A 27,967-nucleotide genomic window follows, 5' to 3' on the forward strand; every position below is an offset into this window, starting at 1 on the left:
ATTTTGAAACGTTTTGTAAAGATGCAAAGATACGCTTTGAATTCAATGTTTTGATATATATGTTTTTTTTAATCAAATTTAGCAAGATCATGTATACAACTGTTCTGATGAAAGGTCATTAACCTGAAACTCCTTAACTCCATTTTTCTCTCTCCACAGATGCTGCCTGACCTGCTGAGTATTTCCAGCACCCGCAGAATTTTGCATTTATTTCACTGTCTACAACAGCACTGACACAACCCTGCACTCACTCAGCGCAGGGGCCAAAGGGTTTGGTTATGTGTCTGAAAAATGTTACAAAAAGCAGACGAATTGGACAGGGGATTTTTGTTATCAGTCAGATTTGCTCAGAAATGCTCATTGCCTTCAGGACTGTTCAGGTTACATTGCAGCCCTTGACCAGCCAATCGCACTGCCTGCGATAAGTGTAGAAATGTTCAGGATCTGTTGTTGAGTTGTCATGCGGTGCCAGCTTAAACTATTCACCCAAAGACAATCCTTGGAAAGGTTGTGACCCTGGGGACTTTGTACAATGGCATTGAAATCATGGTAACCCCTCCACCCCCAGTATAAAGCACCTTTAATCTCAAAACAATGGTACCATCTGAGAACATAACCAAGATTCTGCACCAGATTACATTATATTTCCCATATTACTTCATTGGCTGTAAAGCACTTTGAGACATCCGGTGGTCGTGAAAGGCGCGATATAAATGCAAGTTATTCATTCTTTCAGACGTGGCTTCAATCCCCAAAGAATCTACTGAACAGTAACGAAAGATAGAGCAAGAGTTTTCTGAGGAGGAATTTTCAAGGTGGGATGGGAGGAAGCTCCGTTATGCCAAAGGAGCTGCTTGAGGTGATCAAGGTGCCATTACTGCATATACACAAACTACCACAGGTTGGCCTAATAGGGGAGGACCTTTGTGAGTTTGAGTTCAAAACGTCCAGGCGTAACAGCGCCTCATGACTCACTCACTAGGCGACAGTCTTAAAAACTGGGAGGTCCCAGGGCTATGCTGTTTTGAGTGGTCTCACTGCCAGGGTACCGATCGGGGAGAGCCATTGGTATCAGAATCCCTGGACTGGGTCAGTCAGGGTACAATCCACCTCGGTTCCTGCTCTTGATTGCCGCCCTGCTGGAAAGCACAGGTGTGTGCGAGTTGGGCGAGGACAGAATCTGGCTTGGCGGCGATGCCACTCATGGTCGAATAGCCTGCTAACACTCATTGCTTAGGCTTACCCCAAAGGACAACAACCAGCGCTGGGGAGTGAAGGGTCTGCCAGTACCTGGTATCAGTGTCCAGCAACAGCCAACACCTGCAGGAGAGCTCGAAGGACGTCGGGGAAGAGAATCTGGACAGTTGACACTTTGATTTTATCTGGATAATTTATATTTCAAATCAGATTTTTAAACAACTATGGTGTGTTGCTCTGCTACAGCAGCCAGGGCACCATAAAACTTATTTAAGTTAGTCCAAAGCAGTTTGTTGAAAGTCTTTACCGGTGAGAATGTGGAACTCGCTGCCACAGAGAGTGTTTGAGGTGAATAGTATCGATGCATTTAAGGGGAAGCTGGATAAACACATGAGGGAGAAAGCAATAAAAGGTTATGCAGATAACGTGAGATGAAGAGGGGTGGGAGGGGGCTCGTGTGGAGCATAAACCCCGGCACGGACCTGTTGGGCGGAATGGCCTGTTTCTGGGCTGTGGGACTTAAAATGATGCTTGTCCTCCAACAGGTGCTGATAGCATCACTTGGCATTGACCTATACACTTTGCTCACAGTTACTCTATATTAACGTCGCTGTCTACATTAATGATCCAGTTTGCGGACTGTGAAATTAAACATTCCTTTTCATTGTTGTGGCATTTTCCCCAGCACCTCGGAGCCCCTGTCGAGTTCAGAGGCTGCTTTCTCCAGGAATGCCTAAAGCTGGAACAAGGGAGACTGGCTGAAAAGGCAGGTGGGTGGGTGACAAGCAACAATTGCCCCAACCCCCCAAAAAATACCCTGGGAACTTTTCAAACTAAGTTGCCTGAAAAATGCTTTAAAATAACACCCTCTCTCAAATTCCCTTCCATTATTCATATATAATAGGACAGAAAAATACACAGTTTCTTTCAACAACTATGTAGACACGTAGCCGCCTCTTGGGTTGATGCTTATGGATTAAGCTCTAGAGTGGACCGACAGGTCTACAAAGGTAAACAAAAAGTAACAGAGATCACATCACGGGACCACAGTAACTAAGTGTCAGCCGTGGCTCTGGGTAGCACTCTCGCCTCTGCGTCAGAAGGTCGTGGGTTCAGGTCCCACTCCAGGGACTTGAGCTCATAAATCTAGACTGATACTCCCAGTGTAGTGCTGAGGATGTGCCGCACTGTCGGAGGGGCAGTGCTGAGGGAGTGCCGCACTGTCGGAGGGGCAGCGCTGAGGGAGCGACGCACTGTGCCGTCTTTCGGATGAGACATTAAACCGAGGCCCTGTCTGCGCTCTCAGGTGCACGTAAAAGATCCCATGGCACTATTTTGAAGAAGAGCAGGGGAGTTCTCCCCGGTGTCCTGGGGCCAATATTTATCCCTCATTCAACATCACAAAGAAAACCTGAGTGTTTGCTCATTATCACATTGCTGTTTGTGGGAGCTTGCTGTGCGCAAATTGGCTGCCGTGTTTGACGACAAGTCCCTTGAACCCACAACCTTCTGACTCAGAGGAGAGTGTGCTGCTCACTCACCCACCCACAGCTGACACTATCAGGATCAGTGGCTGCAACCCTTCTTAATATTGTTCTTTAAAATTCTGCTTAATACTTGAACAGTAATGGAGCATTAAAGTCTCTTTATCTGGAGTAATATTCTGAAGAGCCCACTTCCAGTTATTTTGCTTGCTTTCAAGCTTCGTCAAGCTATTTCTGAGAAGCCTCTTGTTCCGAGCGATGTTCTCAATGTAAAACTGGATAATTACCACGGAAATCTCTTGCACAATTAATATGAATGTAAAAAAAGGTGTTTTTAAAAAAATGATTGCCAGCACATTAAAGTTCAAAGCATATAGAGAGAGAGGCCGATTGCTGGCCATCCTTGTATTGCCAGGCCTTGCAAACAGCAAGGTGTGAGCAAGAGTCCTTTTTCCTGCATGGCAGGCCAGTGTTCAGTCATCGGGCTCGAGAACACACTGCTCCACGATCTCCCGTAAATTGGGATTCTCCATCGCTGCCGCCACTCGCTCCTTATCATTGATCTGCTTGTTAACTAAAAAAAAAATCAAAGGGATTAAAAGGGAGAGTTATCAATGCATAATGCAACATCGGGCGAGAACGCTATGTAGCAAAATTATTTGTTTGCTTGGGGAAATATTTTGGCCCGTCGGATGAGAGATGACAGTGCTGGGGAATCGAATCCCCCCCCCCGCCCCCCTCAGACATTGGTTGTACTCATTATCAACATTTCCCACATTACAACAGTGACTACACTTCAAAAGTACTTCATTGGCTGTAAAGTGCTTTGAGACGTCCGGTGGTCATGAAAGGCGCTATATGAATGCAACTCTTTCTTTCTTTGTTCTCATTATCAACATTGAAGCACTGCCCGATCAGATGGAGAACAAAATGTGCTTAAAGCTTCCCTTTAATCTGCAATACCAATCTGCCTGGTAGGCCTAGTGCTGCTTTGCCTCACGAGTACACCTCCAGAGATTGTCTGGTTTCTCAAACCACTTACTCTTGTAGCCTAAATAGATAAGAAGTTTAGACACAGGCAAAAAAGTCAAAACTGAGCTGGAATACAACAACAACTTGTATTTATATAGCGCCTTTAATGTAGTAAAACGTCCCAAGGCGCATCCCAGGAGTGTTATGAGACAAAACAAATACATTTGACACCGAGCCACATAAGGAGAAATTAGGGCAGATGACCAAAGGCTTGGTCAAAGAGGAAGGTTTTAAAAAGCGTCTTAAAAGGAGGATAGAGAGGTGGAGAGGAGGGAGTTCCAGAGCTTGGGGCCCAGGCAGCTGAAGGCACGGCCATCAATGGTTGAGCGATTATAATCAGGGATGCTCAGGAGGGAGAATTTGAGAACAAAAGTGAGGAAGTGATGCTTCAGTTGTACTGAGCCTTGGTCAGACCCCATCTGGACTAACTGTGTTCAGTTATGGGCACCTCACCTCAGGAAAGATATATCGGCTTTGGAGAGGGAGCAACGCAGATTCACCCAGAATGGTACCGGGGCTTAAAATGGTTAAATTGCAAGGACAGGTTGCATAAAGGTAGCTTGTTTTCCCTCGAGTATAGAAGATTGAGGGGATGATCTGATCAAGATATTTAACATGTTAAAAAGATTTGATAGGATAGCTAGAGAGAAACTATTTTCTCTGGTGGGGGGAGTCTGGATTAAGGGGACATAATCTTAAAATTAGAGCTAGGCCATTTAGGAGGGAATTCAGGAAGCACTTTTTCCACAAAAAAAGGCATGAGAAATCTGGGACTCCCTCCCCCAAAAGTTGCTGGTTGCTGGGGGTACAACTGAAGACTGAGATCGTCGATTTTTGGTGGACAAGGCTATTAAAGGGATACGGAACCAAGGCGGGTAAATAGAGTTGAGGTACAGATCAGCCATGATCGAATTGGATGGCTGAACAGGCTCGGGGGCGGGGGGAGGGGGGGGGCTAAGCAGACCACTCCTGTTCCCAACGTTCTTAAAATGCAAAATCTAATTATGGTGCATATTCGTTTAAAAATATAGAGGAGGATAGCAGAGCTGTGCCGTGACTGTCGGATGTGTAGCACGATCACACCTTCCCCAGATACAATATTCTGAGCTGAATTTTGATACCGCAAGCTAGTTTGTTGTCTCGATGAATCCACCAACGGTTACATATAGTTCAGTGTGTCTTTAGGCTAAACACTTGGGTGAAAAGGGGGTGGAAATATGAGTGAGGAAGGCACACATATAGCAAGAGAAAAATAATTTTATACTGGTATTGGGGACACAGAATTTAATTAAATCATACTTACTATCTTCTTCAGTAGAATGGGACCCTTCGGAGATGTAGATCTCCAACTGTAAAGTCACATAAATGTCAAATTTTAATTATTTATCAGTTTCTTTATATGGTGCATTTTTTTTTTAAAGACAGGGGCAATGTCTTACAGGGATAAGTATTTGAGAAACTAAAGTCACATGGTCTAACAATGTCAATGAAGGTCAGAGACCATCATCATCATCATTATGGCCAGTCGCTCGAAATCGAGGAAGACTTGCTTCCATTCTAAACGCGAGTTCTCCGGTGGCTGAACAGTCCAATACGGGAATTACAGTCTCGGTCACAGGTGGGACAGACAGTGGTTGAGGGAAAGGGTGGGTGGGACTGGTTTGCCTCATGCTCCTTCCGCTGCCTGCGCTTGATTTCTGCGTGCTCTCGGCGATGAGACTCGAGGCGCTCAGCACCCTTCCGGACGCTCTTCCTCCACTTAGAGCGGTCTTTGGCCAGGGACTCCCAGGTGTCGGTGTCATAGAGACTATCACTATGCTACCGTACAACGATTATGTTACTGGGCTAGTAATCCAAAGGCCTGGACTAACAATCCAGAGACCTAAGTTCAAATCCTACCACGGCAGCCGGGGAATTTAAATCCAAATAATTAAATAAATCTGGAATAAAAAGCTAGTATCAGTAACGGTGACCATGAAACTACCGGATTGTCAAAAAACCCAACTGGTTCACTCATGTCCTTTAGAGAAGGAAATCTGCCGCCCTTACCCGATCTTGCCTACATGTGACTCCAGACCCACAGCAATGTGGTTGACTCTTAACTGCCCTCTGAAATGGCCCAACGAGGCACTCAGCTGCCCACAACAAAAAACTGCAGCGGGTGAAGGGGGTGGCTCACCACCACCTTCTCAAGGCCAATTAGGGACGGGCAATAAATGCCGGCTTTGCCAGCGACGCCCACATCCTGTGAATGAATAATAGAAAAACATTGCAGCTCTGGCCAGAGACTATCACAATGCAGCCTTTGGCACTTTGCCGGTAGCAATGAAGGATCCACCTGCCAAAGATTTCACTGCACAAAGATCTGCCCAGGAAGGCAAAAAAAAAATCAAAATGGGAAGTTTATTTTTCAGTTTCTTTTGCAGCAACTGAAAGTACCGCATTGGAGTGTAGGAAAAAAAACTACAAAGCAAAATTAGCTGCTGTGTTTCCCCATTTTACAACAGTAACTATACTTCGAAACTTTTTCATTGGCTTTGGAATGTCCTGAGGTCATGAAAGGTGTTATATAAATGCATGCCCTCTTATATGGTGTCAGCTGTGGCTCAGTGGCAGCACCCTCGCCTCGGAGTCAGAAGGTTATGGGTTCAAGTCCCACTCCAGGGACTTGAGCACATAAATCTAGGCTGACACTGGAGCACTGCACTGTTGCAGGTGCCGTCTTTCAGATGAGATGTTAAACTGAGGCCCTGTCTGCTCTCTCAACTGAACGTAAAAGATTCCATGGTAGTATTTAGAAGAGGAGCAGGGGCGTTATCCCCAGTGTCCTGGTCAATATTAATCCCCTCAATCAACATAACAAAAAAAACAGATTATCTGGTCATTATCACATTACTATTTGTGGGAGCTTGCTGTGCACAAATTGGCTGTTGTTACAACAGTGACTACACTTCAAAAAAGTACTTCATTGTTTGCAAAGTGCTTTGAGACGCCCGGTGGTCGTGAAAGGCGTTACAGAAATCCAAGTCTTTATTTTCACTGGAGCAGAGAAGGCCAAGAGAAGACTTAAAATGATGAATGGTTTTGCAGGAGCTATCCTGTTGAGAGGGTGAATAGTTTTTCCTCTGGTTGAGAAGTCAGTGGCAAAGTCAGTGGCAATATAGTGATTGTCACTAAACGAGAGCGAGAAACTGATGGCTGAACTAAAGCAACAGAAAGGTGGCATGAAGGTCAAGCCACTGTTCAGATGTTCACCATTTTTCCCTCACAAGAGATGTCCTCCAGGTTAGAATGGGGTGAATGCAGGTTGATCAGTTTGAAAATATACAATTCCCAATTAGCTCAGTCATTTACCAAGGCGGGTGGATGGAGGTAGGATCAAGATCAGCCCTGATTTCATTGAATGGCGGAACAGGCTAGAGGGGCTGAACAGCCTCCTCCTGTTCCTGTGTAAATCCAAAACAGGACAGAGGAGAATACCCTCAAGCATCCTGTTGAACTCATCATGCTCTATAACTCAATGGGCCTGAAATTCCAGCCTCTCCAGGGTCCGTACGGAGTGTGTACGGACCCGGAAGGCATCACAAAAGCCAGTTTTCGGCACGCAATACGCATGCGCCAAAAATGGGCTTTTCCGATTTGGCAAGTTCTGGCTTGACAGATCCAATGCATCTCGGCAGTCAGGACATTCGCATGGGCGAGATTGCAGTATTTGTCCAGCAAATGTCCTTAAAACTCTTGAACCTGGTAAAAGCAAGCGCATAGCCTACTTTTATCAGCGGAAGAGTTTTAAAACATATAAAAAACATAAAAATAAAATTAAAAAACACATTTTTATGTTAAAAACCCTGCCCACGAAGGTAAGTTTATTTTAAACCATAATTACAAAACTTTTTTAAAAATCAGAAAAATAAATATTTTTGTAACACATTTATTAACTTTAATTTAAATATGTGGGTTTTGAAATGTTTTTATTTGTCTTTGGGGGGGGAGGGGGTTCTCATTCATAATAATGAGAATGCCTACTTATGGTGTTCCCATTATTACGAGTGAGAATACTTTACCTTGATTGGGTGTCCAGGACCATGTGACACCAGCTCTATGTCCGTTCAGATGTGCACGCGCTCCGACGCGGGCATGCCTTTTAAGCCTGAAACCACAATCGCTGGTGGGTGTCCGAGCTAATCTTTTCAGGCGACCGCCCGCGGGAAGCCCAGAACCGGGATTTCAGGGCCATTCATTACTGGGACTTCAAAACTTACCTCGGCTCTTTCCTTATTCTTACAATCTTTGGGTTTTTAATACAACATTTGGCATCACCTGGTCTTCTCAATTACTCTGATTGTGGACCTTGGTCTATCACTTGGGTTAATCAATAACAAGAAGTTGTAACAGTGCTCCCCCAATCACACTTGTACTGTTAAAGCCAGTGCCGGTATTATTTTCCAAAGCTACAGGAGAATGCACTAAGCAGCACCCTATTACCAAACTAAATTGTCCATCTCCATAAAAAGTAGAAGGATGAAGACCACTTTCCCTTACCTTATGTTTGAATGGTAAGCATCTTTGCAACTTGATTCGTAGACAGAGGCCTAAAAAAAAAAGAAAGGACTTGTAAGCATATTTTGTGCAAAAGTTATCAAGCAATACCTTTCACAGACATTTACTTTTCTGTTTCCTACCAACTGTAATGTATTTGCTTCATGGGTTCTTTGCTTAAGAATTCACAGCAACACATTGCTATTAAGAACTAGTTGGTTTATTAACAAAGGTTTAACAATCACACTACACATTACCAGTTCAACTATTTTAGTTGCGATCAGTAATCAAGTGCCCCCTGATTAAAGGGGGCACACTCCAAAATCTTTTCAAGTGCCCCCTTGTTTTTTGGGGTTTTTTTTTGAGGGTACTGAAACATAAATTATACAAGTGCCCCCTGGCCAAAAGAGGGGGGGGGGGCGGGGGGGAGGCACGAAAACCGGCAAATTAAACAAATTAACATTTAGACATAAAATCAAATTAAAATTTGGTTGCCGGGGGTGATGGTGCACTCCAACACATTACCAGTTCATCCACCAGGCTCACAGCCACCTGCCTTGTTGTGGATCCCCCGAACCCAACTGGTTGGGGTTTTATTGAGTCTTGTGAACATCATGTGACTGGCTAAGCCACTCACAGTGCAACAGCTCAACCAACCTAAGCGCATACTCACAGGTGCATACATTACACCAACTTACTCCCATCCTCTTTTGACTGACTCCTTGCTGCGGTACCGTTCCAAGGGCACTGGTTGTCCTCTGCCCTCTGTGGGCAGGCTCTGTGATCGCAGAGGACGTCAGGCAAAGCCTGATCCTACTCTCACCTGAAGATCACACATGCACTTCCAGCAGAGGCTACTGGTGGCGACCAACAGTGGGAACCCGGACTGGTTTCCGCCCTCCCTAGCTCAGCCTGACTGTGATGCCCAGCTCAGCACAGAGCAAGGATGGAACCTGCAATCTTCCCGCTGTGTTTGGCTCAGCTACCCCCTGGATAAGTTCACTGAGCCCGGAGGGAGTTGCCATCATTGACTTCGGTAATTTTTCAACTTACAATCCCATGCAATGAGGATTCCCTCATCCAGAGACTTGAGCACAAAATCCAGGCTGACACTCCCAGTGCAGTGCTGAGGGAGTGTCATATTGTGGGAGGCGCCATCTTTCAGATGAGACGTTAAACCGAGGCCCCGTCTGCCCTCTCAAGTGGACGTAAAAGATCCCACAGCATTGTTCGAAGAAGAGCAGGGGACTTCTCTCCAATGCCCTGGCCAATATTTATCCCTCAATCAACATAACAAAACAGATTATCTGATTATCTAAGCATATGAGGGTGAAGGGAATAGAGGGTTATGCTGATAGGTTTAGATGAGGAAAGATGTGAGGAGGCTCGAGTGGAATATAAACGCCGGCTTGGACTGGTTGGACCGAATGGCCTGTTTCTGTGCCGTATATCCGATGTAATCCTATGTCATCATCATCATCATAGGCAGTCCCTCGGAATCGAGGAAGACTTGCTTCCATTCTTAGAATGAGTCCTTAGGTGGCTGAACAGTCCAATACGAGAGCCACAGTCCCTGTCACAGGTGGGACAGATAGTCATTGAGGGAAAGGGTGGGTGGGGAGTCTGGTTTGCCGCATGCTCCTTCTGCTGCCTGCGCTTGGTTTTTGCATGCTCTCGGCGATAAGACTCGAGGCGCTCAGCGCCCTCCCGGATGCACTTCCTCCACTTAGGGCGATCTTTGGCCAGGGACTCCCAGGTGTCAGTGGGGATCCTATGTAAAACAGTACTGTTTGTGGGAGCTTGTTGTGTGCAAAATTGGCTGTCGCATTGCTTACATTACAACAGTGACTACACATCAAAAGTACTTCATTGACTGTAAAGCGCTTTGGGATGTCCCGAGGTTGTAAAAGGCGCTATATAAATGCAAGTTCTTCCCTCATTACTGCAAACGGGGAATAGGGATCATTGTACTGGGCCCTGCATGTGAAGCATAAACTGGAGATACATCATTCTGTGTGCAAACAGTTTTATATAAGGTAACCCTTCTCATTTTGGTTTTGGCAATCCTGTAAATCGAACCGATGGAAAAGTACCACAAAACACCTTTGCTGCTAACTTCACGATCTGTATTCAGTTGAGCGATGTGATGTTTTCCCTCCTGACAGGCCGGAGCTCAGTAACTCTACATGACTGCGTCAGTGTGCAGAGGCTGAAGTTGCCCTGTCATCTGTTCTCACATCCCTCGTCATACAAGGCCAGCAGAACCGTGCAGCGGATCACAAGCACCTCACCAGACCTTTGCCGTCAGATTTTAAACCATGAAAATTCATCAGCAGCCAGACCTAGTTTGGAAGCAGGTGAATGGGGTACCCAACCTGGAATCGTCTCCCATATCCTGAAGCTGCATTCACTGGGCGCTATACACGTGAAATCATTTGTGTCGTAACAATATTCTAATTAAACGTCTTTCGGATGAGACGTTAAACCGAGGTCCCGTCTGCTCTCTCAGGTGGATGTTAAAGATCCCATGGCACTATTGCGAAGAAGAGCAGGGGATTATCCCCGGTGTCCTGGGGCCAATATTTATCCCTCAATCAACATCACAAACAGATTTTCTGGTTATTATCTCATTGCTGTGTGTGGGAGCTTGCTGTGCGCAAATTGGCTGCTGCGTTTCCTACATTACAACAGTGACTACACTCCAAAAGTACTTCATTGGCTGTGAAGCGCTTTGGGATGAGCCGAGGTTGTGAAAGGCGCTATATAAATGCAAGTTCTTCCCTCATTATTTCAAACAGGGAATAGGGATCGCTGTACTGGGCCCTGCATGTGAAGCATAAACTGGAGACACATCATTCCGTGTGCAAACAGTTTTATATACAAGAAAACAAAACCTTTCATAAAAATAAACATCTCTCTTCAAGGCGAGGGGTATCAGTGCTTGGAAATGAAGTGCTTTTTAAATTTTCGGCACCAATTTTACTTTCAAGCACTTCCAAGGCAGGTAAAAGACAGACTCAATATAGGAGATAGTTCTGAACTCCCACACTCCCAATGGGGAAGTTGTACTTAAAGGGAGCATGTGATGGAGTTAGGGTTTAAAAAAAAAACTGTAGCCCCAATCCTCCATCCTGTGCTCCAAGCGGAGAGTACAGTTCCTCCTACTGTGTCACAGAAACATGCCCTAACCCCACGCCATGGAAGAGCACCTGTGAATACAAAGCTATAACATCCCATTTCCCACACTTTGGTGAAACTGACGTTTTGGGAACAGTATCATGCTGCTGACTAGAGTGTCAGCTGTGGCTCAGTGGGCAGCACACTTGCCTCTGAGTCAGAAGGTTGTGGGTTCAAGTCCCTCTCCAGGGACTTCAGCACGTAAAATCTAGGCTGACACTGCAGTGCTGAGGGAATGCCGCACTGTCGGAGGTGCTGTCTTTTAGATGAGACGTTAAACCGAGGCCCCGTCTGCTCTCTCAGGTGGATGTAAAAGATCCCACGGCACTATTTCGAAGAAGAGCAGGGGAGTTATCCCTGATGTCCTGGGGGCAATATTTATCCCTCAATCAAAATCACTAAAACAGATTATCTGGTCATTATCACATTGCTGTTTGTGGGAGCTTGCTGTGTGCAAATTGACTGCCGCATTTCCTACATTACAACAGTGACTACAATCCAAAAGTACTTCATTGGCTGTAAAGCGCTTTGAGACTTCCGGTGGTTGTGAAAGGTGCTATATAAATGCAAGTCTTTCTTTCTAATAGAAAGTAAGCTAAGTCTCTGCAAACTCATTTCACCTCAGGACCCTTGCATACTGGCAACGTGGAGATTGTCATCCTTTCAATCTGCACTGGATCCAAGCCAAGCTCTAGAGGTCAAAGGGCAGCTTAGTACCCCACTGTGTCAAACAATCTCCCTTCACCCACATCCCTTTGTAAAAAGAAAAGTTTCACTAAATAAGATTAGACGAGGACAGTGCCCACTTGGTTCCCATGCCTAGTGCAACAATAATTAGTTTTGTCAATAGATTATTTAGAGACAAAAGGGCTCCAATGGTCAACTGTGTGAAAATGCTCCCGACAAGAAACTTGATTCAATGCCCTTCGACCTTCAACCTCTTAACCCAATACAATTACTTTAAAAAGTTTAGCATAGGTCATAACCTGCTGCAAGGACGAAACAGGAAGCACAATGCCCGGGAACCAGACTCCCATTTTGTTTATGGAAGAGTGACAGCTCTGAGCACCGAGTCATAGCGAGGTTAATTCTATTTGAAGGAGGAGGTCAGAACCTTGTTTAAAAAAAAACAACAGCTGTGGCCGGCTACCTTCTCCCGCTCGAAACTCAGCAACAATGACATGGTGTTAATGCCGCAAAGCGTTCAAATAACGTGCGTGTTGTCCTCATTGTGGGCCGAGGAGAACATCCGCTGTGAAGGCAAGCTTTGTAGGGATTGCAGTATGGGTTAGCACGTCACCCTGGCAACTGCAGGGTTTGGGGGCGGTAGTAGAAAAAAAATAGAAGCCACTTGCATGAGGAAGCCTCAAAACACTGTTATCGTGAGCAGACAAGTCACATTTGTGTACAGTTCTGCTCGCCATATTATACAAAGGATATAGAGGCACTGGAGAGGGTGCAGAGAAGATTTACAAGGATGATACCAGAAATGCGAGGGTATACCCATCAGGAAAGGATGGACTGGCTGGGTCACTTTTCTCTTGAAAAGAGAAGGCTGAGGGGGTGTTTGAGATTAATCCACCAACTTTTCTGTAATATCCTTTCCACAACTGTTCTCTCCCCAACTCTTCCCTCCCTTTTATTTCCTGCCAATTTGCTCCCCTGAAGGCGCTGACTCTTGGGTGAGGTACAGATTCATTGGCACCAGTCACCCTCTGGTCACCTTGCTCAAACAGAATTCTTCACGTGTTGAGTGTTGACCTATTCGGGACGTCGGCACTGAGCCATTTCCTTCCTTCCCCCAGTCACTCTCATCATCATAGACGTCCCTTGTATTGAGGATGACTTTCTTCCACACCAAAAAGGGATGAGTTCACAGGTGTTTCAATGAAGGACCTAATAATCCAGATCCAGAACTAAATCCTGAAGAGTGGAAGATGCCTGTGCGTGGATTTTTTTAACGTGGGGTGACCGCTGCACACCAGCCACCACACGGGCTTGACAGAGCTAGGCCTTGGTCCAGTGGCAAGGATTAAACAAGACGACTGGAGACCAGCTCTGCTGCACAGACCTAGTGCGCACACGTATCGCAGTGTGGGCTGGCCTGGGTTTCCCCTGGGCCCTCGCCTCTTCTAGGCCCCGAACTTGCGCCTCTCCTGGGTCCCCGATCACGTCGCTCCACGATCACTCGCCGCTCCTGCTCCCCAACCTCACAGCTCCTACTGTACCTGCCCACGCTCCAATCAGGGACCTGGACCAAGGTGACGTCCAATCCAATCGGCCACTCCACAGCCATCGCTCTCCAGCACGCACTATACCTTGAAGTGGTATGCTTCTTTATAGGTTGGGGCCCAGAAGGGTCCCTTAACAGAGGCTTCTGGACAGCGGTCAGAAGCAGATCGCTTGGCTGATTTCCCCCCCTCTCTGGCCAATATTCCCCTCTCTTACACAGCGAGAACCTAAAGCTGTTCATGTGAGATGCCAGTAGGGGTCTGGGAGTGTAGTGGTTATGTTACTGGACTAGTCACACCACGCATGGACTAATAATCCAGAGAGAGAGTTCAAAACTCACGGTAGTTTGAGAATTTGAATTTAAGAACACAGGAAATAGGAGCAGGAGTCGGCCATTCGGCCCCTCGAGCCTGCTCCGCCATTCAATAAGATCATGGCTGATCTGATCTTAGCCTGAACTCCACTTCCCCACCAGCTCCCCATAAACCTCGACTCCCCTGCAGTTCAAAAATCTGTCTATCTCCACCTTAAATATATTCAATGGCCGAGCCTCCATGGGTCTCTGGGTAGAGAATTCCAAAGATTCACGACCCTCAGAGAAGAAATTCCTCCTCATTTCCGTTTTAAATGGGCGACCCCTTATTCTGAAACTATGCCCCCTAGTGCTAGATACCCCAACGAGGGGAAACATTTTCTCAGCAGCTACCCTGTCAAGCCCCCTCAGAATCTTACTGTTGTATATGCATACTATAGATATACTCTCTGTGTAGTCACTGTATAGTTTCATAGGATGGAGACTTATTTACCGGAGGTACCATCAACAAGGTTCACACTGTATACACTATGCTGGCACCACCAGAGGGCGCAACTGGTGGAGGCCCAGGGGTCACTTGTACACCGCAGGTACCCAGGTATAAAAGGGAATCCACCATTTGGTATGCTCACTCTGGAGTTACATTAAACGGACTAAGGTCACGACAGTTCAAGTGCAATACTTTGCCTCGTGGAGTCATTATCAGAGCATCTAAAGTCATGACACTTGTACGTTTCAATAAGATCACCTCTCATTCTTCTAAACTCCAATGAGTATAGGCCCAACCTGCTCAACCTTTCTTCATAAGACAACCTCTTACTCAGGACTCAACCTAGTGAACCTTCTCTGAACAGCCTCCAATACAAGTATATCCCTCCTTAAATACGGAGATCAAAACTGTACGCAGTACTCCAGGTGTGGTCTCACCAATACCCTGTACAGTTGTAGCAGGACTTCTCTACTTTTATACTCCATCCTCCTTGCAATTTAGTTTACAAAAAAAAATATGGTTTCAGTAAAAGTGACCATGAAGCTGTTTGATTGTTACAACAACCCAAAACGTTCACTAATGTCCCACATCTAGGTCTGGGCTATGTGACTCCAGACCCACAGCAATGTGGTTGACTCTTAACTGCCCTCTGAAATGGCCCAGCGAACCACCCAGTTAGTTATATCTAACCGCTACAAGATTGTCAGACTGCAGTGGTTCTAGAAGGCGGTTCGCCATCACCATCTCAGGACAACTAGGGACGGGCAATAAATGCAAGCTGGCGAGTGGTGCCCACATCCAGAAAATAATTTTTTTTTTTAAATCAGAATATATAATGACTGCAAATATATATTTTTTTAACTGAACTTTGCCTAGCAAGATTAGATTTAAGCATTATCATTAAATGTGATGTTTTTGACCAACCCCATATATTCATTAGAATTTTAGCAGTACAGACCAAAACACAGTGTTTATCTGCAATTGGACAAGATTCTCCATTCTTTCAGGTTTTCACTGGACAACTCTGTCTTATGCAGCCCGGTCATCTGCATAATTGGTAGAATGTCTTCCTGTACACGTGGAATCAGAGAATGCCGTTCAGCCCATCACGCCTGCACCGATACTTTGAGAAAGCGATCCAATCAATCCCACTCCTCCAGCCTTTCCCACAGCCCTGCAAATGTTGTTTTCCTTAACAAGTATTTATCCAATTCCCTTTCGAAAATTACTATTGAACCTGCTCTCACCATCATTTCAGGCAGCGCATTTATGGGTATAATGTTGTTAGATTTAAATAGGGATTCATAACATTATAGTGACTTAGTCATCCCACGATACCTGTGATTCTGAAGTTACCTTTTCATGGACTGGGTGCAGTGTAAGGAGCAGGGGGAGGGGGGGGGGGAGGCGGAGAGGACTGTGAGGGGGGGGAAACTGTGAGGGGGGGGAAACTGTGAGGGGGAGGAGGGACCTGTGAGGGGGGGGGAGGGACCTGTGAGGGGGGGAGGGACCTGTGAGGGGGGGAGGGACCTGTGAGGGGGAGGGGAGGGACCTGTGAGGGGGAGGGGAGGGACCTGTGAGGGGGAGGGGAGGGACCTGTGAGGGGGAGGGGAGGGACCTGTGAGGGGGAGGGGAGGGACCTGTGAGGGGGAGGGGAGGGACCTGTGAGGGGGAGGGGAGGGACCTGTGAGGGGGAGGGGAGGGACCTGTGAGGGGGAGGGGAGGGACCTGTGAGGGGGGGGAAGGGACCTGTGAGGGGGGGAGGGACCTGTGAGGGGGGGGGAGGGACCTGTGAGGGGGAGGGGAGGGACCTGTGAGGGGGAGGGGAGGGACCTGTGAGGGGGAGGGGAGGGACCTGTGAGGGGGAGGGGAGGGACCTGTGAGGGGGAGGGGAGGGACCTGTGAGGGGGAGGGGAGGGACCTGTGAGGGGGAGGGGAGGGACCTGTGAGGGGGAGGGGAGGGACCTGTGAGGGGGAGGGGAGGGACCTGTGAGGGGGGGGAAGGGACCTGTGAGGGGGGGAGGGACCTGTGAGGGGGGGGGAGGGACCTGTGAGGGGGAGGGGAGGGACCTGTGAGGGGGGGAGGGACCTGTGAGGGGGGGGAGGGACCTGTGAGGGGGGGGAGGGACCTGTGAGGGGGGAGAGGGACCTGTGAGAGGGGGGAGGGACCTGTTAGGGGGGGGAGGGACCTGTGAGGGGGGGGGAGGGACCTGTGAGGGGGGGGGGAGGGACCTGTGAGGGGGGGGAGGGACCTGTGAGGGGGGGGGAGGGACCTGTGAGGGGGGGGGAGGGACCTGTGAGGGGGGGGGAGGGACCTGTGAGGGGGGGGGAGGGACCTGTGAGGGGGGGGGAGGGACCTGTGAGGGGGGGGGAGGGACCTGTGAGGGGGGTGGAGGGACCTGTGAGGGGGGGGGGAGGGACCTGTGGGGGGGGGGAGGGACCTGTGGGGGGGGGGAGGGACCTGTGAGGGGGGGGGAGGGACCTGTGAGGGGGGGGGAGGGACCTGTGAGGGGGGGGGGAGGGACCTGTGAGGGGGGGGGAGGGACCTGTGAGGGGGGGGGAGGGACCTGTGAGGGGGGGGGAGGGACCTGTGAGGGCGGGCACAGAGTGTCGGAGGGGCGGGCACAGAGTTTGCTGTATTAGGGAGTGTGCCGGACTGGTAACATTGCACGCCAGGACAGATAAATGACAAATGCAACCTTGCTATCAGGAAACATACAAAAAGCAGACATGTGGAAACTGTGTTGAGATCTGATAAGAGTGGGGTGGCAGAATAAAGGGTGCTTTTAACCTTTATTGTGTAGCCTCTCCTGTCAGAGCCTTAATCTGCACTGTTCCAGGAATGGACAGGCACAGCAGATAGATGCATTTGTAAAACAACAGCCTGTGATGAGCATGGTATTGTTATTGAGAGACTCTGTATTCCCTTGCCCTTTTCTTGTCTCCTCGTGTCAGTCATCTATCCTGGATGAGAGAGGGGCGGGATGGACAGCCTGTTGACAGGACAAGGTTAATGTTGCTCTAATGTTAGGACGACTGGAAAAAGCGGACAGCAGCATATTGGAGCCCCTCTCCCTCCCACCTCCCACCTCCACCATTACCGAGGTCAGGAACTCATTTTAATGCCCACTGCCTCATTATACACGTTTGGTGCCTAAACACATCAGCCGTGGCTCAGTGGGTAGCACTCTCGCCTCTGAGTCAAAAGGTTCAGGGTTCAAGTTCCTTCTCCAGAGATGTGAGCACACAATTTAGGCTGACACTCCCAGTGCAGTGCTGAGGGAGCGCTGCACTGTCGGAGGTGCCGTCTTTCAGTTGAGATGTTAAGCTGAGGCCCTGTCTGCCCTCTCGGGGGATGTAAAAGATCCCATGGCACTATTTCAAAGAAAAGCAGGGGAGTTATCCCTGGTGTCCTGGGTCAATATTTATACATCAGCAAAACAGATTATCTGGGTCATTATCACGTTGCTGTTTGTGGGAGCGTGCTGTGCGCAAATGGATTGCCCGTTTCCCATATTACAACAGTGACTACACTTCAAAAAGTACGTCATTGGCTGTAACGCGCTTTGGGACGTCCAGAGGCCGTGAAAGGCGCTATAGAAATACAAGATCTTTAATTCTTTACTCACCAATCAGCGTGGCTAGAGAGCAGTGAGGTACAGTTGGTGTGAAACGAATAATGATGAGATATTCATCGTCATCCAGTGATTTCACCTCTACACATTCTTCAGCCACCACCTCCAACTCCTCCAGAGTGTTGGGCTTCTCTGGGTCACGAATTGTACGAATAATATCTAACAAAGGAAGTTAACAGTTTCGAAGCATAGTTATCTCTGATGTCTGCTACAAAACCCATTACGAGCTCAACAGAATCCCAATTCACATCTTTCCAATCCTCCACTACTCTGTTCCGCATCATGTGCTTCTAATTCCTGTCTCATCCCTCCAGTGGTTTCCGAATGAGATCCATTTAACGGTACACCGGTTTGATTTACAGGCAATACTCCTGCCAACTAAAGCTGCCCAAACACATACCTTGGCAAGAGAGGAAAATTTCATCCATTTCATCTACACTCTATTTCAGCCTACGTCGCGAAAGTGAAAGAATAGCAGGCATCTCGAAGAAGCTCCTGGGGCGATATTTCAATGGATGAGCATACCTACTACCCCATGGTTTATGCGTTTATTCCTTGTGAAGCATTTTGTTATGTTACAGATGCTATATCGATGCAAGCTGCTGATGTTACTGGAACACTATAAAATTCAGTTGTGGGGGGAGGTGGGGTTCAGAACAGGGACACCATTGCGGGTCTCTCAGCACTTGAACCCCGTCATTTTCTTTTATTCATTCCTCGGATGTGGGCGTCGCTGGCAAGGCCGGCATTTATTGCCCATCCCTAATTGCCCCTTGAGAAGGTGGTGGTGAGCCGCCTTCTTGAACCGCTGCAGTCCGTGTGGTGAAGGTGCTCCCACAGTGCTGTTAGGGAGGGAGTTCCAGGATTGTGACCCAGCGACGATGAAGGAACGGCCGATATATTTCCAAGTCAGGATGGTGTGAGACTCGGAGGGGAAACGTGGAGGTGGTGGTGCTCCCGTGCGCCTGCTGCCCTTGTCCTTCTAGCTGGTCGAGGTCGCGGGTTTGGGAGGTGCTGCCGAAGAAGACTTGGCGAGTTGCTGCAGTGCATCTTGTAGACAGTACACACTGCAGCCACGGCGCGCCGGTGGTGGAGGGAGTGAATGTAATTACAGTTTAAGCTCAAAAGGATAGTAATACTCAGTAATGTGGTGATGGCAACTCACCACCGATGATGCATTCCCTTGTTCTCTCCCAGTACTTAAAAAAATAGCTTTCAAAATATTTTATTTTCTTCTTTTTTAAAAAATCTGCTTAAGCCAACACCACACCCAATCTGACAGATCAGAGAGATAATCCACGAAAGTTCCTCAGCAATGATGTTCTAAGAAAAACCACAAAGTACCAGAGCAGCTTCATAGTGGTCATGGCTCTGGGTTTACAATGCAAAGAATGTGAATTCAAATCCCACCGTAGCAAATTGCAAATTTAAATTCAAATAAATGTGGTGAATTATAAAATTAAATTAACTATGGTTCGCTAATGCCTTCAGGGAAGGGAATGTTTCACCCCTAGCTGCTTTATCTGGCTGATGACTCTTGTCCCAGTAAGTAATCAGGAAGGCAAATGGAATGTTGGCCTTTATTGCAAGGGGGATGGAGTATAAAAGCAAAGAAGTCCTGCTACAACTGTATTGGTATTGGTAAGGCCATAGCTGGAGTACTGCGTACAGTTTTGGGCTCCGTATTTAAGGAAGGATATACATGTTGAACCTCTCTTATCCAGAACCTTCAGGATCTGGCCTGTTTTGGATAAGGGATTTTTCCGGATGAGATGTGGTCACGTTAAACTGGATGGTACAGATACTGAGCAAGGGGATATCGGGGCTGGCTGGCCTGGGACTGGGAGTGCAGCCTACTACAGCACTTCTGTACCACCATGGAAGTGCTATTTTAAATTTAATAGATATCACATTTGTCAGGCATCTTCAATATTTGATATATTGAGTGTGCACGGAATGGATTACAACCCAAGGAGCGACCAGCAGAACGTTGTTTCCAACATATTTGCCCCATATATAGAAACATAGAAAATAGGTGCAGGAGTAGGCCATTCGGCCCTTCGAGCCTGCACCACCATTCAATGAGTTTGTGGCTGAACATGCAACTTCAGTACCCCATTCCTGCTTTCTCGCCATACCCCTTGATCCCCCTAGTAGTAAGGACTACATCTAACTCCTTTTTGAATATAATTTAGTGAATTGGCCTCAACAACTTTCTGTGGTAGAGAATTCCACAGGTTCACCACTCTCTGGGTGAAGAAGTTTCTCCTCATCTCGGTCCTAAATGGCTTACTCCTTATCCATAGACTGTGACCCCTGGTTCTGGACTTCCCCAACATTGGGAACATTCTTCCTGCATCTAACCTGTCTAAACCTGTCAGAATTTTAAACGTTTCTATGAGATCCCCTCTCATTCTTCTGAACTCCAGTGAATACAAGCCCAGTTGATCCAGTCTTTCTTGCTATGTCAGTCCCGCCATCCCGGGAATCGCTATGTCAGTCCCGCCATCCCGGGAATCAGTCTGGTGAACCTTCGCTGCACTCCCTCAATAGCAAGAATGTCCTTCCTCAAGTTAGGAGACCAAAACTGTACACAATACTCCAGGTGTGGCCTCACCAAGGCCCTGTACAACTGTAGTAACACCTCCCTGCCCATGTACTCAAATCCCCTCGCTATGAATGCCAACATGCCATTTGCTTTCTTAACCGCCTGCTGTACCTGCATGCCAACCTTCAATGACTGATGTACCATGACACCCAGGTCTCGTTGCACCTCCCCTTGTCCTAATCTGTCACCATTTAGATAATAGTCTGTCTCTCTGGTTTTACCACCAAAGTGGATAACCTCACATTTATCCACATTATACTTCATCTGCCATGCATTTGCCCACTCACCTAACCTATCCAAGTCACTCTGCAGCCTCATAGCATCCTCCTCGCAGCTCAGGCTGCCACCCAACTTAGTGTCATCCGCAAATTTGGAGATACTACATGTAATCCCCTCATCTAAATCATTAATGTACAATGTAAACAGCTGGGGCCCCAGCACAGAACCTTGCGGTACCCCACTAGTCACTGCCTGTCATTCTGAAAAGTACCCATTTACTCCTACTCTTTGCTTCCTGTCTGCCAACCAGTTCTCAATCCACGTCAGCACACTACCCCCAATCCCATGTGCTTTAATTTTGCACATTAATCTCTTGTGTGGGACCTTGTCGAAAGCCTTCTGAAAGTCCAAATACACCACATCAACTGGTTCTCCCTTGTCCACTCTACTGGAAACATCCTCAAAAAATTCCAGAAGATTTGTCAGAAGAAATTGAACCACTCATTTTAGGACTGACTTAAGTCACTCATAAGTCTGACTGTACTCTTTCACCTCTCCTGTCCCCGAATGCACTTTTCACTGACTCCGAAGCTCTACAAAGTTGGGGATTGATGATTTACATAGCTTTTTGGAATGTTCTATGGTTGTTTACTCCCGCTCCCCTACTTTGCAGAGTTTCAGGGACTCTGCAGAAAAAAACCACATCGCGTGAAAATGTGCAGCCCAACGCAGCCAAGGGTACTCAATGATTTATTTTCTGTAGCAGTCCCTGGTGTGGATGGTGTCTGCAGTGGTGGCAGTGAGGGCTTGAGACCATCCGTCATTTGTACAGCCACTGTTCATCAATCTGGAGAGGACAATTGTCAATAAATCCTACAGGGCAATTAAAGCACAAAGTCTGCATCAACACAAATTAGCTTTGTGTCACTGCAAACTATTGTGCACTTCAGGTGGGATAGCACTCAAGTTCCATTCATGTAATCAGCATGAGCCATCTCCAACAGGGAGACACACAGCCCTTCATACCTTCCAACCTGTGTCAAGCAAAATCATCGAATCATAGAAATTTACAGCACAGAGGGAGGCTATTTGGCCCATCGTGTCTGTGCCGGCCGACAAAGAGCCATCCAGCCTAATCCCACTTTCCAGCTCTCGGCCCATAGCCCTGTAGGTTATGGCACTTCAGGTGCACATCCAAGTACTTTTTAAATGTGGTTGAGGATTTCTGCCTCTACCACCCTTTCAGGCAACGAGTTCCAGACTCCCACCACCCTCTGGGTGAAAACATTTTTCCTCAACTCGCCTCTAATCCTTAATTTCTTCTCAACTCCCCATTGAATCCAAAAATGTGGAAGGCCTGGGAATGTTGCAACTCGCTTTTTAAATCGTTTTAATATTAGAAACGTTGACAGGACAGTGTGCTCTCTGATGTTAGAATCTGGCCAGCATTCGGTGGCAGAGAGAGCTGCTCCACACATGTGTCCTTGCATGCACGAAAGGAACTCTGGTTTTCCCTGCCTGTGGGACAGTGCGGAGCCAGCAGGATGACTCAGGTCGGTCAGGCTCAAAACCAGTACAACGCCACTCGTAGCATTTTATAAACCATACCGAGTTTGAGGCAGTTTTTCAAATCCTGAAAAGACCGAATTCAAGACAGATGGGTTTGTTCATTTGTAACTTTTGGAGCTGATAGCAGGTTGTCAGTAACATCATATGATTGTGGGGAACTGTTACTGCACAATTAAGACCTGGTATGGCCATAAATACAACATTCTGATTGGAAAGTACATATTTTACTATATGTGCAGTAACTATAAAGTTTAAAATCAGTATCTTCCTCTTGGACCAACTTTTGCATTGGGGTGACAGACATAAACACTAAGTCTGGCTACTGAAGCTGGATGTAAACGTTGCAACACTTTTATAAGGGTGAGCTAAAGTTTCCTTCACCAGTTTGATCGCCTTACTGAACTACAACAATCTCTTTATTTCTTTTTGGCTGGGAGCATGTAGCCTTACCATAGACTTCTAATGCTTTCTCTTCCATTTTTTTGATTTTCCCTGCATCTTCTTTAATCGATAGCCGAGAGAGGAAGAGGAACTTTTCCAGGGCGTAGGACACAAGCCCGGAGACTATTTCCATCCTTCAGCCATTGTGCTACAGCTGCTCCAAAACTGACACAATCTGGACTTCCGGGTCTGTCGGCCCAGAGACATCGAGCACAGAGAGAATGAGAGCGAGAGAAAGTTACAATTTTTATTACAGTGCTAACCTACTTTTAATAAATAAAAATAACGCTGCATGTATATAGATATATAGTTCATTTCTAATGTTTGTCTGCTGTAGGTAAGGGTTTAAACAGTAATTAAATGATCACAGATAAAATGAATTAAAAAATAAAACATTTTTATATATGAATATTTTAATTACTGTCATGTCTGTATTATATTAAACATTAAAAGTCTGCACACACGTCCTGTCAACTTGTTCTATTGTAAACCCTCACACCTGTCATAAAATCATAGAAATTTACAGCACGGAAGGAGGTCATTTCGGTCCATCGTGTCCGTGCTGGCCGACAAAGAACTATCCAGCCTAATCCCACTTTCCAGCTCTTGGTCCGTAGCCCTGCAGGTTATGGCACTTCAAGTGCACATCCCAAGTACTTTCTAAATGTAGTGAGGGTTTCTGCCTCTACCACCCTTTCAGGCACTGAGTTCCAGACCCCCACCACCCTCTGGGTAAATAAATTCTCCTCAAATCCCCTCTAAACCTACCACATACTTTAAATCTATGCCCCTTAGTTATTAATCCCTCTGCTAAGGGAAATAGGTCCGTCCTATCCACTCTATCAAGGCCCCTCATAATTTTATACACCCCAGTTAAATCTCCCCTCAACCTCCTCTGTTCCAAAGAAAACAACATTAAAATGGGGACTGAATTACATCTGTACGCTCTCTAACTCTGCTTCATCTGAAGTCAGCACTTGATCTCAACTCCCTATGTTCAATGCCATGAGAGAGCGACTATATACTTTATTAAAAACATCTACAATGCAAGCTATTAAAGTGCAACATGCGACGAAGTATTAAAAATAAATCACTAACATTTATTCAGAGATTTGAAAACTATATTAGAAGAGTCAGAAGATGCTCGTCACCCTCAAGATATCATGCAAAAATTTTGAAATTACATTTTTACACCACAATCCAGTCAATGTAAATTACATGATTTTGTCAAGTCCTTGGCAAACAAGCAAAAAGATATTTGCCAAATACTTTTTTATGGTCTACAATGGCCCCTTGAATTACATTTTTAATTTAAGTATTAATCGGGAATTGCATAAATACTTGAAGGGGCAACATTTGCAGGGCTGTGGGGAAAGAGCAAGGGGAGTGGGACTGATTGAATTGCTCTGTTACAGAGCGGGCACAGACTCGATGGGCCAAACGGCCTCCTTCTGTGCTGTATCATTCTATGATTCTCATTGAAAACTGAAAGCTGTACAGTTTTTTATTACATGAATTAATTGAAGGGCGGCGAATTCCTCGGCAAATAGTTCATCATCCAAAGAAACCAATATTTTGGGAAGATAAAAGGAGGAACTGTTTCATAGAAACATAGAAAATAGGTGCAGGAGTAGGCCATTCGGCCCTTCGAGCCTGCACCACCATTCAATAAGATCATGGCTGATCATTCCCTCAGTACCCCTTTCCTGCTTTCTCTATATACCCCTTGATCCCTTTAGCTGTAAGGGCCACATCTAACTCCCCCTTGAATATATCCAACGAACTGGCATCAACAACTCTCTGCGGTAGAGAATTCCACAGGTTAACAACTCTCTGAGTGAAGAAGTTTCCTAATGTTTCCGTACATAAATTAATATGAAAATTAGCAACAAACAAACATGGGCAAAGAAAGAGCCACATAGCTGAATTGGTTTGCATTGAACAAAAGAAAATTGAGGGGCAACATAATCCCAATGATTAAAATGCTAAAGGTACTGTTCATGGATATGTAAGCAGATTACAAGCAATTTGAACTGTGACCATGGAACACAGGTTTCAGATTATTAAGCCCCGAGCACGACGGAAGATTAGAAGAATCCCCAGCCAGAATCATGGTTTTGTGAAACAAATTCCCAGCAAACGCAGTTTGATGTTGAGAGAATTAATACCTTTTAAAATGAGTGGTATAAGTACATTGTTTGGTTGGGAAGTGGGTTGCTAGCTGGAGGGATGGTTTTAGAGTAAAATTATCAAATAGTTCACAGCACAAAGCAGTGCAGGGTCTGTGAAACGACAGAGAAGTGTTGCCTAGAAGGTATTCGATCTATGTGTTGGAATTGTGAGTGAGGTGGATGGATATTCAACGATAACCTTTGGGGATCAGGGAGAAACTACACAGAATATTCCTCGAAAGGAATAAAAAAAACTTGTATTTATGGAGCACTTTTCACAACCAATTAAGTACTTTTTGAAGCTTAATTACTGTTGTAATGTAGGAAACATGTCAGCCAATTTCTGCACAGCAAGGTCCCACAAACAACCCTGGGATAATGACCAGATCATCTATTATTTATGTGAAGTTGGTCAACTTTTCTCCGATGACACTCCTGTGAAGCACCTTGGGACATTCTACTATGTTAAACGTCCTATATAAATGCTGTTGTTGGATAAATAATGGTTGAACAAGATTAAATATACATGTTCTGTGGAAGGAGTGAACTTAATAATTGGCTAAATGGCTAGTTACATGCAAAGACGAAAGACTTTAGTTATGTGGAGAGACTAACGAAACTGGGGTTGTTCTCCTTAAAGCAGAAAATGTTCAGAGGAGATTTGATAAGAGATGTGCAAAATCACGAAGGGTTTTGAGTAAATTAAAAGGAAAAAAAAACGAGCATTTCTATAGCGCCTTTCACATCCTCGGGAAGTCCCAAAGTGCCTCACAGCCAATGAAGTACTTTTGAAGTGTAGTCACAGTTGTAATATGGGAAATGCAGCAGCCAATTTGCGCACAGCAAGCTTCTACGAACAACACTGTGATAATGACCAAATAAACAGTTTTAGTGATGTTGGGTGAGGGATAAATATTGGCCCCAGGACACCTGGGGAGAACTCCTCTGCTCTTCTTCAAAGTAAGGAGAAAAGGTTCCAGGCGGCAGAAGGGTCGGTAACCAGAGGACACAGATTTAAGGTGATTGGCAGAGGGGAGAATTGGATAAATAGAACATAAGAAATAGGAGCCCTCGAGCCTGCTCCGCCATTTAATAAGATCATGGCTGATCTGATCATGGACTTAGCTCCACTTCCCTGCCCGCTCCCCATAACCCTTTATTCCCTTATCACTCAAAAATCTGTCTATCTCTGCCTTAAATATATTCAATGACCCAGCCTCCAGTTCTCTGGAGCAGAGAATTCCACAGATTTACAACCCTCTGAAAGAAGAAATTCCTCCTCATCTCAGTTTTAAATGGGCGGCCCCTTATTCTGAGACGATGCCCCCTAGTTTTAGTTTTCCCTATGTGGAAATATCCTCTCTGCATTCACCTTGTTGAGCCCCTTCATTATCACATCATAGAATGGTTCCAGCAAAGAAGGAGGCCATTTGGCTAGTCGAGCCCATGCCAGCTCTCTGCAAGAGCACCTCAGCCAGTCCCTCTACCCCGTCCTATCCCTGTTGCCCTACTTGAAGGCGAAAAATTTGCAGGGCTAAACACCAGGGGAGTGGGACTAATTGGATAGCTCTTTCAAAGAGCCGGCACAGACACTATAGGCCGAATGGCCTCCTTGAGTTCTCCCTGGTGTCCTGGAGCCAATATTTCTCCCTCAACCAACATAACAAAAACAGATGATCTGGTCATTATCACATTGCTGTTTGTAAGAGTTAGCTGTGCACATATTGGCTGCCGCGTTTCCCACATTACAACAGTGGCTACACGCCAAAAAAAAGTACTTCATTGGCTGTAAAGTGCTTTGAGACGTCCAATGGTTATGAAAGGCGCGATATAAATGCAAGTCTTGCTTGAGTGCGGTATCAATCGATGATTCCCACCGTGCCGGGATCGGTTTCTTTTGTCTGGGACTCAGACTAGCCCCGCCCCTGCCCGATGATTGGTCAGCGGTTGTACCGCCCCTCTGGAGTCCTTGCGCTTGATAGGCTGAGGCGGCTGTCAGCCACGCTGACCCCGCCCAGGGCCTGCAGCTTCGGGCTATCAGGGCGGCTCCGGCTGGTGGTGCATTCAGAGCCGGCCGGTGACCATGGAGACGGGGCCCAAGGTTCTGCAGGTGTTGCTAGACGCGGCGGCCGAGTGGCGGGGCCCGGCCGGTTTGAGGCAGCCCCGGGCCGTGCGCGGTCACCGGGCGCTGTGCGGGCTGTGGGCGGCCGGCGATGGAGCTGATGCTGCTGATGATGATAATGGAGGAGGAGGAGACGGCGAAGGCCTGCGCTTCACCGCCCGCTGCCACGACTCGGGCCGCTGCTGCCGGCGGACCGTGAGCGCTCAAGCCGGTGGCTTCACCGAGTGAGTGTGTGTGAGTGGAGGCGGGCGGACGGCCGGGGCTCGCGCTCACCACCCCGCGGGGCATTCTGGGAGTTGTATTCCGGAACTAGGAGGGACAACAACAACTTTATAGCATTGGCTCAGTGGGTAACACACTCGCCAGGACCCTCATTAGAAACATAGAAAATAGGAGTAGGCCAGTCGGCCCTTCGCGCCTGCACCACCATTCAATATGATTATGGCTGATCATGCAACCTCAGTACCCCACTCCTGCCTTCTCTCCATACCCCTTTAGACATAAGGGCCACATCTAACTTCCTTTTGAATATATCTAACGAACTGGACTCAACAACTTTCTTTGGTAGAGAATGCCACAAGTTCACAATTTTGAGTGAGAACGTTTCTCCTCATCTCAGTCCTAGATGCCTTACCCTTTATCCTTGGACTGTGACCTCTGGTTCTGAACTTACCTGACATCGGGGACATTCTTCCTGCATCTAACCTGTCCAATCCCATCAGAATTTTATATGCTTCT

General features: G+C 46.7%; 2 protein-coding genes across 3 annotated transcripts in view; one reads left to right on the plus strand and one right to left on the minus strand.

Annotated features, from left to right (window-relative positions):
- ciao2a (cytosolic iron-sulfur assembly component 2A) lies at positions 1–27,454 on the minus strand. The gene is made up of 6 exons (XM_070858564.1): positions 26,985–27,454; positions 22,946–23,125; positions 18,094–18,258; positions 8,256–8,305; positions 5,017–5,062; positions 1–3,255 (listed from the first exon to the last, which is right to left on the minus strand). Exons 2-6 carry the CDS (start codon positions 23,067–23,069, stop codon positions 3,155–3,157), a joined length of 486 nt encoding a protein of 161 aa, XP_070714665.1. The 5' UTR covers positions 23,070–23,125; positions 26,985–27,454; the 3' UTR covers positions 1–3,154.
- Positions 27,151–27,967, plus strand: part of spg11 (SPG11 vesicle trafficking associated, spatacsin) — a 190,024-nt gene continuing 189,207 nt past the window's right edge. For both annotated transcript variants that reach the window (XM_070858561.1, XM_070858562.1), the window contains exon 1: positions 27,151–27,453. In XM_070858561.1, coding sequence (XP_070714662.1) covers positions 27,191–27,453 — 263 coding nt within the window. In that variant the 5' untranslated portion in view covers positions 27,151–27,190. The remainder of the gene's footprint in view (positions 27,454–27,967) is intronic.

This window comes from Pristiophorus japonicus, chromosome 17 (assembly GCF_044704955.1).
Source record: "Pristiophorus japonicus isolate sPriJap1 chromosome 17, sPriJap1.hap1, whole genome shotgun sequence".
NCBI lineage: Eukaryota > Metazoa > Chordata > Chondrichthyes > Pristiophoridae > Pristiophorus > Pristiophorus japonicus.